Below are 20,178 nucleotides of genomic sequence, written 5' to 3' on the forward strand. Positions count from 1 at the left end.
AGATGAAATGAGAGATCTTGGCGTACAAGTACACAGGTCCCTGAAGGCAGCAGTTCAAGTAGACAAGGTTGTAAAGAAGGCGTATGGAGTGCTCTCCTTCATTGGCAGAGATATAGAATATAAAAGTAAGGATATAATGTTGGAATTGTATAAAACACTGGTGAGGCCACAACTGGAGCATTGTGTGCAGTTCTGGTCACCACATTACAGGAAGGACGTAATAGCTCTGGAGAGAGTGCAGAGGAGGTTTACAAGAATGTTGCCAGGGTTAGAAAAGTGTAGCTACGAGGAGATGTTGGGGTTATTTTCCTTCGAACAAAGAAGGCTGAGAGGTGACTTGATTGAGGTGTACAAAATTATGAGGGGAATAGATAGAGTGGATAGGATAAAATTGTTTCCCTTAGTGGAGAATTCTAGAACCAGGGGACATAGATTCAAGATAAGTGGCAGAAGGTGTAGGGGAGACATGAGGAAGAACTTTTTTACGCAGAGGGTAGTGGGTGTCTGGAATTCGCTGCCCAAGTTGGTGGTAGAGGCAGAAACTCTAAACTCTTTTAAAAAGTACCTGGATCTGCACCTAAAGTGCTGTAAGCTGCAAGGCTATGGGCCGGATGCAGGAAGGTGGGATTAGAAAGGGCACCTGGGTGTCCTCGGGCTGGCATGGACAAGATGGGCCGACTGGCCTCCTTCTGTGCTGTAACTTTTCTATGGTTCTATATGATGTTGGTACACCCACAGTGCTGAACTAGGAAACCCAGAAATTGCTGTCAATGGTTCTATGCTCCCCCATGGGCATGCTGTTGAAGGCCTCTGCAGATTACAATAAAGTACAATCACTGAACCAACAAAACTTATCTTTTTATGCTATTGGTCTTTCTGAAATAACACTTGAAAAAGCTACACCTTATTGAATGTGGTGTAACTGGGTTTTTAATGGTGTGCTAATTTATTAATTATCATTGAACAGCCTCACACTCCCTGAAAATCTAATTTTATATTTGTAGAACGTCAAATAATTCCATTATGATAAAATCCACATTTTTAAATTTATTTTTAAAATGTTCATTTGTTATTTTATCTTCCATTTTAATCCCATGTGTATGTCCCAATCATTTATTTTGCTTTCTGTAAAAAGTTCAGTGCATTGTATTTGCCATTTGAGAGAATGCTTCAGTGTGATTGACTACTTACCCTGCTTGATGACACCATTGGTGCTGGATGCCTGCAAGCATCTTGACTTCACACTAGGTTCAAGCTGGCATTGGGAAAGGGGAACCTGTGCCATGGAGATCACTAGATCTTTGTGGGATGTTTTCTTTGAGATCAGTGGTGATTGCAATAACTTTGCTGTTGACTATGAAATCCTGGTCCATATCTAAACTTGCTATATTCGTACCTTCACCTGAATTTCCTCATTTTTATCAGCTGGTGTCTGCTGTAAAGATGTAAAGTCACTCGGTCTCACCATCAGTCAGAGGTTACAAATGTACGAAGGAGAAAAATGTAGGGAAAAGGATCCCTTGTTTGTTTGAGAGACTGGGAAATCCTTCAAATCTGTCCATTCTAAAAGTGTATTGCTGCTGTGATATCGACTATGAATGAGATCTTATTAAAAATGTATTGTGTTAATGCAGAAATGGGTGTGCTAGCCCAATTTATTTTGTGGGTGTAAGATGCATCATAATTTTGTCTTTAAGCCAAAGCTTTAAAGTTCCAGCTACAATTAGCCTTAACTTTTAGGAAGTAAAGTTGACTAGTGCAATATTGGATCCTATAAGGAAATGGTTCCCAATGAAAGCTTTGAAAACTGAAAAGTAAATTTAATGATGTGGCTTTCTTAAGAAATTTAATTAATTTCCTGGTTATCTCAATGATCATTGTGACTTGAAGATAGCAGAAGATTTTGAGTTACTTTCAATTTTTATATCTAATTATCATGTGTTTGTTAAATAGAGGAGAAGGATGAGACACTGAGTAAAACGTACATCACCGAGCTGCAAAACATCTGCCTGCATCTAGAAAAGTATAAAGACCGATTAATACGGAGGCTCCAGGCCTCAGTAGAAGGGGATGCCATGCAAGATAGTGCCTTCAGAATCGTTGAACAAGAGGTTTGTTCAATACAATACATATCTAATACACTGAAATTGATTAGTGGTCACCACAGTCTGTCAGTATTGCACTTGTGATGGTCATGCTATGTTACTCTAACTAAAGCTGGCATATACTTACTATGTAGCAGCACTTCTCATGGGACAGGTTCATGTGAAAAATATTACACCCCTTGCTTCTCTTTTCTACAACTTATCCTTGTTCTGTGAAGTGTACATCTCATAAATCTACTTATTGATTCCTTAATTATTTACTGTTTTTGCAGCACATGCAGCAGGAACTAGATGGATTGAAATCTGATTTGAATCAAGTGACGAAGAAATGTGAAAGTTTCTTCTACCAGTCTCCCTCTGCGGCTAGTATCCCAGCGCTGCATTCTGAGGTGGACTTAGTGGTACAGAAAATGAATCAAGTACATTCATTGTCCTCCATCTACATGGACAAGTGAGTCTGAAATTACAGATAAGGGATTAAGTTAGAACAAAGCTTGGAAGAGTTAAATGTATGATCAGTTACTAAATGAGTATGTATTTAAAAATAGCAGCGTGATCATATTTTGATGGGTTAGCAGAAGTAACATCTATGAAGTGTGCATGTATTTGTATCTGTTGGATTTATTTGGAGGCACTTTATTTCAAACCAAGGATGTTAATTGTATAGTAATTGAGTATTTAATTCTATTCGGGTGGTGGACAGTAACTGGGGATCCACTCATGCTCCTATATACAGGAGCAATCTAAAACTCTAGTTGTTGTATTTGGAGGTGCAAGGTTGTAATGTGTGTCTTTGTAAATAAAAGCTTATAAGTGTGTAAAGTATAGGCTCCAGTTATATCCTTCTCTGTTTGCTATCTGGGTTAGAACAAGGGCGAATGAGATTGGCAGAGTTTGAAAGCGATAAAACCTTGTGTCTCCCAGTAAAGCATCTAAGAGATTACACTGGCAGGGATTATACTAAGGAAGTTTATGCTAATCTTAGAAGTTAAATGCACCCTTGTATCACTACCTTTTTATGCATGTGCACAAAAGAAGGGCAACCTAATAAGTGAGGAGTGGTCAAATGATATTAATTGCATGCACAAAAATCAATGATTATTAATGTGATACACTTTTAGTGTGACCACTACATCTTTGAAATTTATAACGTCAAACTCTAACATATGTCAGATTAATCAAGTCTTTTGCAGTAATTTGCAGCAAGGAAATTAGGCCGGCTAACAAGAAAATTATGCCGTTACAGTGTACGTTCTTTCACAAAACACTTTTTTATTGGATTTTTTTAGTTGCTAACAGCAATTTTCATTTATGTCGAGCTCTTCAGGAAATGCTTCTTCCACTGAAGCATTCAAAGGCAAGTTAGATAGATTCCTGATTAATAGATGGGAGGACATGAGTTTACCACAAGAAAAGATGTAAAATAGTCAGATTGAATCCAAGTAGGATTCTAAAACTGTCCACTCACATGGGTGGAAGTTTTATTTTAAGCAAATAATTATGTTTAATTTCTTTTAGGCTGAAAACAGTGGATGTCCTGTTGAAAACCAGTCAAGGAGCTGAGATGTGCATTAAAATGTACGAAATGAAGCTGTGTGAGGAAGATGCAGTACCTGTAGACCAGGAGGCTATTGAAGGACACAGAACCCAATTACAGGTCAGATAGTTCTCAATAATCAGAAAAGCTAATTGATGAACATGAACACAATCCTACAATAATGTGTTTGGAAGTCCTGGTACTGGCCAAGCAGGTAACAGCAGCACCAACTTTCATTTATGTAGCAACTTTAACAGAGGAAAACATCCCAAGGCACTTCACAGGAGTGTAATCAGGCAAAAATTGATCCTGAGGCAAAGAAGGTATTAGAAGGGTTGAAATAAAAACTTGGTCAACAAGGCAGGCTAGGGGAGGAGAGAGATTTAAGGAGGGAGTCCCAGATATAGGGACTTAGATGGCTGAAGGCAGTCAATGGTAGGTGAAGGGAGTTGGGGGAGAATGAGTAGGAGGCCAGAGGTGGAGGAATGTAGAGGTCTTGAAGGGTATTGAGGCTGGAAGAGTTTGCAAAGTTAGGGAGGGACAAGACCATAGTGGAAATTTCAACAGAATGATGATTTTAAAACCGGGGTAGATCAGGAGTCCATGTAGATCAATAAAAATGATGTGGTGGGTTTGCGAGATTTAATGGGGATTAGGATACATGCAATAGAGGTATGGTTAACCTCAAGTTTATGGGGGATGGAAGATGTCGGAGGCTAACCAGGAAAGCATTGAATTAGTTGGATTTAATGGGCTGGAACATGGATTATCCACAGTAAACTGGGAAAATTTGATAATGGATAAAACAACAGAAGATCTGTGGGAAGATTTCATAAAAGTTCACTGTGATAAGGAACTAGTTTGTACCCCAAGGACAACCTAAAACTAAAAGAAAAGGTGTACAAGAATGAAAAAGATGGCACAGATCCTGGTGAATGAAGGAGGTGCAAAGAACAGCAAAGAGTGACAAAAAGAGGAGTACAAAAAAGGAGTATGAAAGGAAACCTGCAAGGGATGTCAAAGTCAACACAAAAAACTTTTACGATTATATTAGGAAAATGTGGGAACTTAAAAGCAATATGGATCCTTTGTAAAATTTGCTGGTCATAGAAATGAAAATAAGGAAATGGCAGACATATTAAATAGTTCATCTGCATCAGTGTTTATAGCACAGGAGAAGATTGGACATCACAAGGGAGCTAATATTGAATAGTGATGGAATTTCACCAAAATTAATGTAAGTGAATTAACAGCAATAAAAATAATAACCCTAAAGAGTGGCATATCCCTAGGACGAGATGATTTTTGTCCGAGTTTTAAAGCAATTAGGCAAGAAAATTGCAGATGCTCTAACTATGATATTTCAAAGTGTTCTCAATTCGGAAACCATTCCTTTAGTTTGTAAAATTGCACATCATTTCACTCTTTAAGGAAGGTGAGAGGAACATCAGGAAATTATAGAAGGTTATTTGAACAAATGTTGTCAGAAAATTACTAAACTCTTTAACTTAGTGCCTAAAAACTTTGAAAATATTCATCTGACCTGAGAACCAGCATGGATTTGCAAATTTTTTGGAGAGGTGACTAGAAAGTGGACAAGTAAATGGTTTTGACTGTATTTACATGCACTTCCAGATGCTGTTCAAAAAGTCCCTCATAGGAGACTATGAACTAAAATTGAAGCTCTTGGAATTGAGGGCAAATTAATGACCTGGTTAAGAGATTGGCTCCTGCCACTCAGTCAGAGTAGAGATAATGGTCAGGTACTCTAAATGGCAGGGTGTGACTAGTGGTATCCCACAGTGATCTGTATTGGGGCCTCAATTAATCGCTATTTATTAAAGATTTAGGTTCAGAATGGAGAGCCACACATCCAAAGGCAATTTACTGTAGATGCTGAAAATCTGAAATAAATACAGAAAATGCTGGAAATATGCAGCAGATCACATGGCATCTGTGAAGAGAGAAACAGTTAATGAAAGGTCATCGACCTGAAACATTTTTCTCTCCACAGATGCTGCCTGACCTGCTAGTTATTCACATGTCCAAATTAGCCAATGGCACAAAGATGAGCAGCATTGCAAACTGTGCAGAAAAAAATCCAATTGCAGAGGTGTGTTAATACACTTAGTGAATGGGTCAAACTGTGACAAGTGTTGAGGTCATCCACTTTGGACTTTAAAAGGATAAATCAGTATTTTCTAAATGATGAAAAGCTAGAACAGTGGAAACTCAAAGAAACTCGGGGATCCCGGTACATAGATCACTAAAATGTCATGGACAGCTACAAAAAAAATCAAAAATGCTAATGGAATGCTGACCTTTTATATCTAGAGGATTGGAATCCAAGGGGTTAGAAGTCAAGCTGTGGCTATGCAAAGCCCTGGTTTAGACCACACCTGGAGTACTGTATTCATATCTGGGCATCTCACGTTTGGAAGTTTATATTGGCCTTGCAAGGAATGTAACTATAATTACTCGAATGATACTTGGGGGCCAAGGGTTAAATTACAAAGAAAGATCACACAAACTCGGGCTGCATTTTTAGAAGTTTTCAAACTATTAACAGAAACTGATAATGTATTTCTGCTGGCTGGGGAATCTTGGACTAGAGGACATTGCCTATAAATTAGAACCAGGCCTCTCTCAGAATGGTTACAGCACAGAGGAGGCCATTTGGCCTATTGTGTCTGAGCTGGCTCTCTGAAGGAACAATTCATCTAGTGCCATTCTCCCATCTTCTCCCTGTAGCCCTGCACAATCATCTTTTTCAAATAATAATCAAATTCCCTCTTGAATGCCTTGATTGAACCTAACTCCACCAGACACTCGGGCAGTGCATTCCAGGCCCAACACTTGATGCGTGAAAATTTTTTTTCTTCTTGTTGCCATTGCTGCTTTTGCAAATTATGTTAAATCTGTGCCCTCTGGTTCTCGATCCTTCAACCAATGGGAACAGTTTCTCCCGATCCACTCTGTCCAGACATCTCATGATTTTGAATACCTCTTTCAGGAGTGAAGTTAGGAAACTATTCTTTATGTTAAAGGTGGTAGAAGTTTGAAACTCTTCTGCAAATTGATACTAGGTCAACTAATTTTACATCTGAAGGAGAAAAAGACTTTCATTAAATAGTGTCTTTTACCACTTCGGGCCATCTCAAAGTGCTTTACAGCCACTTCTGAAGTATAGTCACTGCTATAATGTAGGAAACGTGGCAGCTAATTTGCACACAGCAAACTCCCACAAATAGCCGTCTGCTAATGAGCAGATAATTCATGTTTTGTGATGTTGATTGAAGGATAAATATTGGCCAAGGTGCTGGGCATAACTCCCTTGCTATTCTTCAAAAAAGTGCCATGGTATCTTCTATGTTCACCTGAGAAGGCAGTCAGGGCCTCAGTTTAACATCTAATGCGAAAGACGGCATCTCTAACAATGCAGTACCCCCTCAGTACCACACTGGAGCCTCAATTGTTGTGCTCAAGTCCTAGAGAGGGACTTGAATCCACAACCTTCTGACTCAAAGGTGAGAGTACTATTAAATGAGCCACAACTGATGCACGATGATAGATTTCTGTTAACCAAAGATAATAAGGGATATAGGGCAAAGTCAAGTATATGGAGCTAGAACATAAATTAACCATGATGTCATGGAATGGTGGAATGGGGTTGAGGGGCTAAATGGCCTACTCCTGTTCCTTCCTTCCTTAAATAGGATTCTGAGGTTGCAAATGGTTTGGTCTAAATTTTGACTGGCCTGGGAAAGGGATGGGATTGGTACCTGTGAATGGAGTTTATTGCAGGTGCTGAAGACAATGTCATTGATTTTTCCACTGTCTATTTGTGGCTCATTCAGGATGATGTCAGACAAGTAGGCTGACACCACAAGGGCCATGTAGTTCTCGAGAGGAGTGAAGCAGAGCTGGGTGTCGTGAGTGTGTACCTGGAACCTGGGTGCCATAAGTGCATACCTGTACACCTGGATTATGTCACCAAGGTTCAGCATATAGATGAGTTATAGCAGAGGGCCAAGCTAAGTTCCTTGCAGAACTCCCGAGGTAACATTGTAGGGTTGGAAGAGCAACCATAGCAGGCAATTCTCTGGCGGAACCAGGTGGGGGCAGTCTCAATCAGTTCTGTAGCCATCGATAACTTTTAAAAAGAAATTCGAACTTCCAGTTAATAGCCGAAAGAATGACACGATAAGATTTCATGTTTTGAAACTTTTACTTTAACAAATGACTAAAAAGACACTTGACTAAACTCTATTCTCTTTTCATATACGACTTATATTTCAAACTACAGAAAGGAACATTCCTTTTTTTAACTTACCACTCTCACGTAATTATCATGCTTATAGCAAACATTCCACAGTTGCTTCCAGTTTCCAATGGGTTCACATTTCTCCATTTCACTGAGTAGTAGCTTCGAGTGACCGCCTCCAAGCGCTTCCCTTAATTTTCGGGGAGTTTCTTAAACCCACTACCAGCAGTGAAGCCTGTCCCGATGATTCTGGATATGAACGCACTTGTCCAACCAAGTGTTTGTTTAAGCACAATATGTCACATACATCTGTGTATATTTTCAGTCAGGAGTATTAAGCTTAATACCAATTAATGGTTATGGAGCATGAGAATTGCACCTGTACTAGTAAATGAGAATAATAAAACTGTGAAAATAATTTTCTTTTAAACTTTTATTGACATTTAATATTTGGACATTCTTGGGTTCAGCTGCTTTGTTTTGGTGTGAAAATAAGTGAAGTGTAACTTTTGTTACTTGCAGCAATGGCTTCATGATGTGAATGATAAACAGGATGTGTTTTCCTCCTTGGAAGAGGAAATGCAGCAAGCAAATGCTGTTGGTGAACATCTCTTCCAGCTACACAATGAACGCAACTTGGATTTGGAACGATATCAAGAAAGGGCAGCACAACTGAAAGATCGATGGCGAAACATCCGTTCACAGATTGAGACCAGGTCAGTCATTCTTTGGGTCCTGTAAAAAGTTTTCAAATCTAATATATAGTTTTTATTGGCTTTGTAGAAGTATTGATTTCAAAAACTATCAGCCCATGCTGCTTCACAAATTCAGACTTTTTATTGCCACTTTTGTATTTCCTCACTGAGGTCTACTTCAAGCAAATCTGTTCATTCATCCCATCTTTGTGATCACCTGATCTGCTGTTTTAAGATCTGCAGTAAAAAAAATTATTTCTTGAGACTCGCATCTTTGCTTGCATTATTTTCTGATGATTAGTAAATGGTGATTTTCGAAGTAGATTTCAGAATATCTCCCTATCATTGGCAAATTCTTTCCGCCTTACATCCTGACTATATTTTAACCAAGACTCATTGTACAGTCTTCACTTCGAGCTCATTCTTTCCCAGATCAAAACTTTGGGACTACTTATGCCAGTTTGTTTTTTCCTTGGTATCACCTGGTAGTTACGTGCTGATTTGCTCAATCTTCTATTTGAATTGTTTTGTGTGTTGCATTATAAGTTTGGTCTTTCACCTTAATTTCTCAGCAATTTAAGCAAAAAGGCAAAAACAGCTTGAAGATTAATTGTCATTGTATTCGTGCCATTGCCACTTCATGAGCTAATGCGAGGAGATTTCTCCCAATAATATCTAATCTGATAGCTAATTGGTACTCCTGAGCTTCTATCCAACCTGAATATATACTACTACACAATCCCACCAGCAATGTCTAGATTATTTTATGTAATCCTAATAATATATGAGCTACATGTAAAACGTACTTCCAGTTTATCCCTTGTTTTTTTTTTGACCTAGTGCTAAGTTAACGCTGTTAATCTAAAGCTCTACATGTTATGTTGGCTATTCACTCAAAATCTCTGATACTGTCTATGGGAGAAAATTGTAGTTGTGGTCTGGAATGAAATCTTATATAGAGGAGTTCACCATAAGCTTTATGTTCAACCATATAGTTTTACCCTTTCCCTGCACTATACAGAGAATCTGAATTGGAAAACATTGAAGAGTTGTTAAAGAATTACAGAGGCTGCCATCAGTTACTGATTGATTGGATCGAGGAAACAACTGCACAGCAAGAGAAGATGGAGCCAGGCAAGGCTGAAGACACCAGAATCCTGTCACAGCAACTTAGTCAACAAACGGTAAGAAAAACTAAATCCACTAACATGCCAATCTTCATAAATAACACAACAGTAGTGCATTAGATGATTTATAGTTCCTTAAAATGGATCACGCTAAATAAAGAATTACCAAGGCAGTGTACACTTCAAAAACGTATCAGGTTTCTAATGCCAAAATAATCAAGAAGTCTGGCCTCCTTTCCTACAGCTTGCCTTCAACATTGAAGCCCTAACATGTGTTTTTTCATTCTGCTTTACTTTGGTCCATTTCTTGATGCTTCATAGTTTCAAACTCCCATTATGTAACGTATTCCTAAACATTAAAAATGGTGTGCCAATTATGAATAAATTACATAAAACTAAGTAAACTTGCTCTTGACCTCAGTGTATTTGGCACAATAAAATGTGTGGATTCAAATTCTTTACTTTGGTTTAGGCATTGGTTGCTGAGATTGAAAAGAATCAAGCTAAACTAGATGAATGCCAAAATCTGTCTAAACAGTACTCCATCTCTGTAAAGGTAAGCTTTCACATTAATGACACTATTGGAATAAAATTCATAAACAAAGACGCCTTTGTTATTAGCGAAAAGGGACAGAATTTAAAATACCATGCTTGATATTCCTAGGATTATGAATTGCAGTTGATGACCTACAGAGCTTTTGTTGAATCCCACCAAAAATCACCTGCAAAGCGCCGGAGAATGCACTCGTCGTCAGATGTCATAACCCAAGAGGTGGGAAAACGTTTTGAAAGCATGACTAAATTAGAATAACCCTTATTGTCAATATTTATTTTATAATTTTAATAGCAGTAAAGTTTTTATCTGATGACCTTTTCTTTCTGTAGTTCATGGACCTTCGAACCCGATACACAGCATTAGTGACCCTAACAACCCAACATGTGAAGTACATCAGTGATGCTTTAAGGCGACTAGAGGAGGAGGAGGTAAAGGGACAAAGAAAATAGGGGAAAGATCGAGGTTTTGCATAATCGTAAAGACATTGGCATATTTGCATTGAAATAATACAGCTCCTTCAAATTTGCAATTAGAGCATTATATTAAACCCAAGGAGTTTCAGTTTTCAGACAAAGCATTAATTTTGTGATTGTTCTACCCGCCCTTTGATACTATTGTGAAGATGATACCATTTTGAAGCCTTGGTTTCATTCATATCTGGCAAGCTCTGGCTGCCATGCTGGTGTCCTGCTGTAGCTCACCTGTTCACTGGGGCTGGGGGGAGCAGGCCAAGTTATGGTCAAGTAGGCCAACGGGGCCCTAATTTAGTTTATCCATGATGCAAATCCAAATTTTACATGTGCAGTCAGTGACAACTGATGTGTAAAATTCATCATCATCATCATCATCATCAGCTTGTCTGCTCTGCCAGAAGCCAGGTCCTTGGCTCATAGTAGTCTTCCATATCTTTCCATCCTGTGCCAGTCTTTTCATTTATTAATAACTTCTTCAATGTTCAAACCATCCAGTATTGATATTCTCCTTTTTCCTCAAAAATTTTCCCCTTACAAATGTTTCCTTTAAAGATGTGCCACACCCAGACTCTGCCTGTTCCTAATTACATTCAGCAAATTTATTTGTATATTCACTCTCCACAACACTTCATCATGCTACTTTTTCTGTCCAACTGATCCTTTGCATTCTCCTCCAAACTCAAATTTCAAAGCTATATAGCAAGTTGGTCTCCTCTTTCCATAAGGCCCAAGTCTCGCATCTATACAAAACAACACCCCAGAAATCTCTTTACAAGTCGCTTCTTGAGTTGTTTATTCAGCTTTCTGGTTAGCAACTGTCTCTTCTTACCAAATGTGGCCTTTTCCATTGCTATCCTTGCTCTTATTTCTTTGTTGCACCTTCCATCTACAGATATAATGCTTTCTAAATACTTGAATTCTTGCACCTGTTCTATTTCTCTTCTATAAATGAATGAATATTTCTTGATGAATTTAAGGTATGCATCATTTTGGTTTTGCCAATGTTCACTTCCATTCCAAAGTTCATGCCTGCTGTTATTAGTCTGTCTACTAGTTTTTGTAATCCTTCATCTGTGCTTACTACAAGTGCTTTGTCATCTGCAAATCTAACTGATTTTATCATCCATGCCCCCCCCACCCCTCCACTCAATCATATTCCCAGATTTTGTCTTCAAATGCTTCTATAATCATTGCTTCTGCATAGACATTGAAGAGGACTTGTGATAAACAATATCCTTGTTGAACTCCCCTTCCAATTGCACATGGTTGGCTACTCTCACTGTTGCTGTTTGTCCAATGTACAGATTTCTTATGTGTCGCTTATCTCTCCAGTCTACATGCCTTTCAGCACTGTCAAGAGCTTAATGCAGTCAACCCGATCAAATACTTTTTCGAAATCTACAAAACAAACTAATTCTAAACTGCGTTTGATCATTAATCTTAGAATGCTGATTGCTTCTTTTGTACCTCTTCCTCCCTGGAATCCAAACTAGCCAACTCCGATATAGTTCTGCACCTTCCCACCCAGTCCCTTTGTTGCAATTCTCAACATAGCCTTTGATGCATGGACTAATTGTACAAAAGTCGGAACATCAGAACAGAAGCCTTTGGCTTCTTAGGATGATTGTTATTCTGGCCAGTCTCCTGATAAGTAAATATCTTTGCACAGCTTAGTTGATGTTAAGCTCTTTCCTGTGTTTTTAAGTAACTGTAGGTATTTGATCTATTCCAGCTGCTTTTGCAGTTTTCATCTCATTTATTGCTGCTCTTATCTCTCTCTCTCTCTCTCTCTTTCTGGTCCGATGAAATCAATGTCAACATTACTTCCTAGCTCAATCATTTCGGGTTTTTCATTTTTTGCACATAGTTTTTGAATATGCTGCTTCCATCTTTCTTGTTTCATCCGGGCTTGTTAATAAAACACTTTCCTTACTCTCTATTGCTGTTGTTTTCAGTCCTTTATGCTAAATGCCATTTTGACTGGCATCTTCTTTGCTTTTGTATACATAAGGTCTACCCTTCCTAGTAATTCAATTCTTGGAAAAAATATCACAATGCTCTTTTAACTATTGTTCTCATGCTTTCTCTGTTTTTCTCCTTAACTCATTATTTAAGTGCCTGTATTTCAGCTTACCTTCTTCAGTCTTGGTATTCTTCCATTTCCTCCTGTAAAATTTTATCTGTTAATTTTATTTCACTCGTTTTAGCAGTTCTGAATCAGTCCATAGAATCTTGTCCTAAAGACAACCACAATTGCAGTGGAGATCATGGAATAATACAGCCCAGGAAGAGGCCATTCGGCCCACTGCTCTTCTGCAAGCTTTTTAAAAGAGCCATCCAATTAGTGCAACACTCTTGCCCCAAAGCCCTGCAAATTCTTTCTTTTTGGGTATATATCCAATTCCCTTTTGGAAGTTACTATTGAATCTGCTTCCACCACTCTTTCATGGAATGCATATCTTCCTTTTTATTCCAAACTACAGAAATTTGTTGAGGAGGAAAAACATGAGCGTGTTGAAAAAATGAATGAGCTCCTAGGCTGGGTTTTTGACACGAGTCATGTGCTAAAAAACAGGAACACTGTACCAGAAGAGGGAGACCTGGGAGCCATTGAACAATCATTTTGTGAGCAGCAGGTATGTGAACACAAATGTCTACCACAATATAAGTTACTAAGACAAAAAGGTAAACTGCAAATGCAGAAAACCGAGCATAAAAACAGAATCAACAGAAAAACTGAATACACAATAGATCCATTAGCATCTGGAAAAGATAGATAGGTAAACGTTTTAGATGTAGATCTTCCATCAGAACTGAGGTTACAGCCTCACTTGTACCTTACTCTGCCAGCCTGTAAATATCAGGGCCGAAGGCCTGGAGAGTCGAGAATCCTCCCTCAGTTTGTTTCGACATATGCAGAGAGATACCACCCTTGAGGCTGTAATCGATCTTATTTTTAACTTGCTTGAATTTGCATACTGAGTATTCCATGTCACTTTTTTCAAAACTTGTATTATGCCTCAAATAGAACAAACCAAAACTAACAATAGTCAACCAGATATATTAATGATGCTTTTTTATTTTAGTTCCTCAAAAGCAACTTTTTGTACATATGTTGAAAACAATCCTACTGATTTTTAAGTTTGCCTTTTACTGCACTCCAACTAAGGAGCTAAACAGAGTTCTTATTCTGTCATTGCTGCTGTTGCAATAGCCATTAAATAGAAGAAAGTTACATTCTCCAGGCACTTCACATTCATTAAATTACGTTCAAAATGTAATTGTTATTGTTATTTAAGCAGACATGACACCAAATTCATGCACAACAAGAGCTCACAAGCAATGATATAGAGGATTGACCAATTAAAATATTTTGGTGTGTGGTTGAAGAAGAAACATTGACCAGGATGGGGAGGAGGACATTTTTTCAAATGTGCTACGGAAATTAAGCAGGCACAGATTAGGGTCATGTTCTCAGACCCTGAAGTGGGGCTTGTATCCATGACCACCTGACTCTGAAATAAGAGTACTGCTAAATGAACTAAGCTGCAGTGCCATTATATTAAGAGGTGCAAAAGAGCCGCCTGAGATTTGCCACTCACTTCCACATATATGAGCCATCTAACTTAGGAGTTGCTAAACTTAGGAGTTAGCTTTAAGGGAATTTAACTGACACACTCAAACTTCATGCAATTGTGCCACTGGACAATCCATTCCAATGCTGTAGTTTGAAGCAGGTTTTCTGTGATCAAAGTATTGTTGTTTCAGTCTACTTGTTTAACTTAGTTCTTATGCATGCCTACTCAAGGTTAGAGAATTACTCACTGATACAAGAGTGAAGCACCACAGATGCTGGAAATACTCAGCAGGCCAGGCAGCATCAATGGAGAGAGAAACAAAGTTAACATTTCAGGCCTGTGACCTTTCATCAGAATGTATCACAGAATCTCTCAGTGCAGAAGAGGCCCTTCGGCCCTTCGAGTCTGCACCGACACATAAGAAACACCTGACCTACCTACCCATTTACCAGCATTTGGCCCATAGCCTTGAATGTTATGACATGCCAAGGGCTCATCCAGGTACTTTTTAAAGGGTGTGAGGCAACCTGCCTCCACCACCCTCCCAGGCAGTGCATTCCAGACTGTCACCACCCTCTGGGTAAAAAAACTTTTCCTCACCCCCCCCCCCCCCCCCCCCAAACCTCCTGCTTCTCACCTTGAACTTGTGTCCCCTCATGACTGACCCTTCAACTAAGGGGAACAGCTGCTCCCTATCCACCCTCATAATCTTGTACACCTCAATCAGGTCGCCCCTCAGTCTTCTCTGCTCCAACGAAAACAAGCCAAGTCTATCCAACCTCTCTTAATAACTTAAATGTTTCATCCCAGGCAACATCCTGGTGAATCTCCTCTGCACCCCCTCCAGTGCAATCACATCCTTCCTATAATGTGACGACCAGAACTGCACACAGTACTCCAACTGTGGCCTCACCAAGGTTCTATACAACTCCAACATGACCTCCCTACTTTTGTAATCTATGCTTCGATTGATAAAGGCAAGTGTCCCATATGCCTTTTCCACCACCACACTAACATGCCCCTCCACCTTCAGAGGTCAATGTTCACACACGCCAGTCATGCCGTTCATTGAATACTTCCTTGTCAAATTACTCCTTCCAAAGTGTATCACCTCACACTTTTCAGGGTTAAATTCCATCTGCCACTTATCTGCCCATTTGACCATCCTGTCTATATCTTGCAGTAGCCCAAGACACTCAACCTCTGACAAAGCCATGCTGACTATCCCTGATCAAACCTTGCCCCTACAAGTGGAGATAGATTCTCTCCTTCAGAATTTTCTCCAATAGTTTCCCTACCACTGATGTGAGACTCACTGGTCTGTAGTTCCCTGGCTTATCTCTACAGCCCTTCTTAAATAGCAGAACCACATTAGCTGTTCTCCAGTCCTCTGGCACCTCCCCTGTGGCCAGAGAAGAATTAAAAATTTGGGTCAGAGCCCCTGCGATCTCCTCCCTTGCCTCTCTCAGCAGTCTGTGGGACACATCATCTGGACCTGGAGATTTGTCCACTTTTAAGCCTTGTCACTCCCTATATCAATTTGCTCAAGAACCTCGCAGTCTCTCCCCCTGAGTTCCATACCTTCATCGTCATTTTCTTGGGTGAAGACGGATGTGAAGTACTTGTTGAACACTCTACTGATGTCCTCTGACTCCACCCATAGATTTCCCCCTTGGTCCCTAATGGGCCCTACTCTTTCCCTGGTTATCCTCTTCCCATTGATATACTTATAGAATATCTTGGGATTTTCCCTACTTTTACCACCCAGAGCTTTCTCATATCCCTTCTTTGCTCTCCGAATTGCTTTCTTAAGCTCCACCCTGCACTTTCTGTACTCCACTAACGCCTCCGCTGATTTGCTCCCCTTGTACCTGCTAAAAGCCTCTCTTTTCCTTCTCATCGTATCCTGAATATCTCTAGTCATTCATGGTTCTCTGGGCTTGTTACTCCTTCCTATCACCCTAGAGGGAACATGTTGAGCCTGTACCTTCCCCATTTCCTTTTTGAATGCCCCCCACTGTTCTTCTGTAGATTTCCCCACAGGTAGCTGTTCCCAGTCTACCTTGGCCAGATCCTGCCTTATTTTACTAAAATCCGCTCTCCCCCAATCCAAAACATTTTTTTGCAACTTGTTTATTTCTTTGTCCATAACAAGCTTTTGTAGATTTGTAATGCCAACTTTGTTTACTCTCTTCGTAGATGCTGTAAAACCTGCTGAGTATTTACAGTATCTTCTGTCTTCATTTATAATTACTCCTTGTTTTTGCTCCCAGGATTTAATATACACTGTTTCTAAACTAATTCTGCACATTTGCAAATCTGCATTTTCTAATGTGAATTTTAAAATGATATTTTTCTTAATGAGAAAATAGATTTTCTAATGACTAGAAGCTGTAAATGACATTATATGCTGGTTATAATTATCTACTTGAAGCCAATGTTGTCAGATACATTATCAACTAGCCACACATGATGTCAGTCTTCATTCACACCACATGTGCATGTACCCTTTAACTTTTTTTGCAACTTGGTTAGTAGAATGTAAGATAAAAGCAGAGTCTGTGTGTGTTACTGAATAATGGTAGATGTCAAGCAACTGTATACATATGAAGTGCATTTATCTACATTGTTTGAGCATATGCAAAGTTTTGTAAAATAAAATTAGTGAATGTTGCTAAAACTTTCGCTGTAGCCATATCTGTGACTAGTCAACAACTTCTATTGGACAATAATGCTCCAAGTGGAAAGAGTTCATAAAGCACAAAAGCAAGGTCTCAAAATGTGTATTCTTGATATAGGCAATGACTGAAGAACTCAATGCCAAGAAAGATCAAATAGCGGAAGTGATCAAAACAACACAGATTTTTCTTGCAAAACATGGGAACAGGTTAGTTGGTGTAATACTTCCTATTTATGATGGAACTTCAGTTGCTACATGACAACACATCACTAAAATCGAATAGCTGGGAAAGGAAAAGATCTGTTTCCCCACTTAATCATGTATGGGTGTGGAAAATTGGTTTGCACAAGTTGGAATTCCTGCTGAGATCATGGTTTGTGCAAATACACAAAGTAATTTCTTGTGAAGGAAGTGCTATTGTATTCCTTTGATCAATCTGACCAGAAAAGATCATATGTTTTTCACATTAACAGCTAGGCAAAGTAACCCCATTTACCACTTTGTGCAAACAGTTAATTAGCAATGTGAATAACGCATAATTGCCAGATTTCCAACAATAAGTCATATACTATGTATAGCAGACTATATGTGGGGTCATCTACTGCAACATTGCATAACACCAGCTTTCCATTACTGTGTAAATGTAGTTTGGCTCAGACTACTTTCTATTAGATTTTACTTTTCGTGGTACTAATGCATACAAGTATTTATGAATTATAGGATTATTTATTTAAATAATATATTTGTATTCAATATCTAAATCAATTATTTTGGAAGAATTCCAAGATGCCAAGTCTATGGTGTAAAGTAAAACAATCCTCCGTTTATGTTCCAATGCTGCTGAATTAAAGGACCCTCATCCCATTAAGAGAACTGAAATCATGTCAGTAGAAAAATATATTTCTAGAGCATAAAAGATTCTTTCCCTGCATTGTATAAAAACATCTAATTTATCTGGCAATCCATCCCATTCTCCTGAGTTTCCATTGTGCAAAAAGGTCTTTTCATATGTTGAAATGACTTGCAAGTAAGCTACGAAGAAAAACGCCTCCAGGACCAGTAGCAGTTTGAAAGGAAATTTCAAGTTTTATTTACATGCCTGCCATTTGTGGGGTATAACGTAAAAACTGACCACTTACCTTAACATTTATTTCCCTGTCAGTACAGCTTGTAGTCAAACTCTCAATTAGACTGGAACTTGTATTTTCCAAGGCCAGCTGCATGTGGGCACGGTTTTTCATTTAATTACTTGGCAGACCATGAATTTCCTATCTATTAAAATGAATGGAGAAAAATTGCAGACACATGAATGCACAAGTGGAAAGCACTGACCACAATATGCATGTTAAAAGAAGCGGAAAGTCTGTAAACTGGCTCAGTGTAAATGCTAGTAAGCCATCTGACCAAATGGAGTCCGATCTAAATTCAAATTTTGGAAGAATCCGATGTAAACGTTTGGGTGTCCGATTTCCTTCCTCATTTCTCTTGCCCTCCTTCCCACGCACCTCCCCATCCCCCAGACAGGCAATCTGAATTGTTAAATACTAAATCATCTTTACAGGATGTCTCCGGAAGAACAGCAACAGGTTACATTGCAGTTGAACACACTAAAAGAAACATATGGTCAACTGTGTGAACAGTCTGCAGAACAGCTCCAACAACTACAGAATAAACTCACTCAGGAAGTGCAACGCAAGGTACACTTTGGGCATCAAAATATTGTATTTGAATTAATATTTCAAGTACCTTTTTACTGCCTTAGACATCAGATAATGTGACCTCGTGGATCAGTGTATTTGTGAATGTATAAATGAACAAAAAAAATTACACTGCATGGTATGTTTTACCTGTAATAGCACGGAGTGAACTTCATTACTCACATGTACATCAGACTACTCATCACATAAAAACAATTTTGCGTTTCTCAGCAATTATCTCCAACTCTAGTTTGCAATGTGCTACTCGTAGTAAATTGTGTAGGCTTCGCTTTAATTGTGTTTCTTTCCAAAGTGTGTATCCTATATGTGCTTAATTTGTAGTGAGTACCTATGCTAATTATCTGTCAGGCTATTCCTATTAAGCATTTAAAGAATTCCCATTTTATAATTTGATGCATTTGCCATTCAGCAAACAAATAATATTGTATGGCTTAAATTAAAAAGAAAAAAAATTTCCATTTACCTAAAGCCTTTCACAATCTCAAGACCTCCTAAACTACTTTATGGCCAGTGAATTACATTTTAAGTGTAGTCACTGTTGTAGGTAAATGTGGCAGCCCATTTGTGCACAGCAAGGTCCCACAATAGCAATGAAAAAATAGGTTGAGGAATAAATATTGGCCAACACACTAGGCAAAACTTTCCCTGCTCTTCTTCAAATAGTGGCACGGAATCTTTTATAATGGCAGATGGGGCCTCGGTTTAGTGCCTTAATCCCAAAGTAATGATGGAGTGCTGAGCATATTTGATGAATCCTGATGAAAGGCCACTTCTAACCAAGGAGATGATTGTACATTGAGAAACAAAAACTGAATTTATTCAGACCCCATATTCATTGTTTATCACTTCATCAGTGCATGATTGTGTGTGTGTGCATATATATATATACATATATAAATGAGAATGGTATAATCATGAATATTGCTCATTCACTATTGCTTTTCCAAAGTTTCTCCTATTGTCTGTTTCTATGATATATATATCCTTATGTTGCCTTGCATACAGTGATGCACTGTGAAATAGAACCTGATACTATAAACTGTAATTGTGTGAAATCCATATAATATGGCACAAATCTATTAATATTTCAGCATTTGTAAAGATTTCTTGTGATATATAGCCAACATTAGAACCTACCTTCTCTACATCATTCAGCAAAGGAGGAGGTTGGGTACATAAATCTGTCTTGCTTCACTGTAGAAAGGAACCATGTTTGAAGTATGGTATAATCTTTGCTTGCTGTAAGCAGCATAGTGCGATCATTGTCAAGTCTGAATTTCCATGACAAGTTGAGCATGATGTGTCACTATGAATTTCCTGTGAATAATCATGTTAAATTAACCAGCATCCTTGCTTACAACTCAAAACTAACCCTTCTGAAATAGAAGATGGATTAAAATTTGATACAAAAACCCCCATAAAAGCCGCATGCTGGACCTAACAAC

At 38.7% G+C, this 20,178-nt stretch overlaps 1 protein-coding gene across 4 annotated transcripts in view; it reads left to right on the plus strand.

Annotated features, from left to right (window-relative positions):
- LOC144695942 (microtubule-actin cross-linking factor 1-like) overlaps positions 1-20,178 on the plus strand; it is a 554,471-nt gene that overhangs the window by 300,071 nt on the left and 234,222 nt on the right. For all 4 annotated transcript variants that reach the window (XM_078567039.1, XM_078567041.1, XM_078567037.1 and 1 more), the window contains 11 exons: positions 1,954-2,111; positions 2,378-2,556; positions 3,624-3,762; positions 8,429-8,622; positions 9,623-9,785; positions 10,201-10,284; positions 10,393-10,500; positions 10,614-10,712; positions 13,241-13,393; positions 17,134-17,222; positions 18,577-18,712. In XM_078567039.1, the coding sequence (XP_078423165.1) occupies positions 1,954-2,111; positions 2,378-2,556; positions 3,624-3,762; positions 8,429-8,622; positions 9,623-9,785; positions 10,201-10,284; positions 10,393-10,500; positions 10,614-10,712; positions 13,241-13,393; positions 17,134-17,222; positions 18,577-18,712 (1,502 nt within the window). The remainder of the gene's footprint in view (positions 1-1,953; positions 2,112-2,377; positions 2,557-3,623; positions 3,763-8,428; positions 8,623-9,622; positions 9,786-10,200; positions 10,285-10,392; positions 10,501-10,613; positions 10,713-13,240; positions 13,394-17,133; positions 17,223-18,576; positions 18,713-20,178) is intronic.

The sequence above is a fragment of the Cetorhinus maximus genome, chromosome 21, assembly GCF_964194155.1.
Source record: "Cetorhinus maximus chromosome 21, sCetMax3.hap1.1, whole genome shotgun sequence".
Taxonomy (NCBI): Eukaryota; Metazoa; Chordata; class Chondrichthyes; order Lamniformes; family Cetorhinidae; genus Cetorhinus; species Cetorhinus maximus.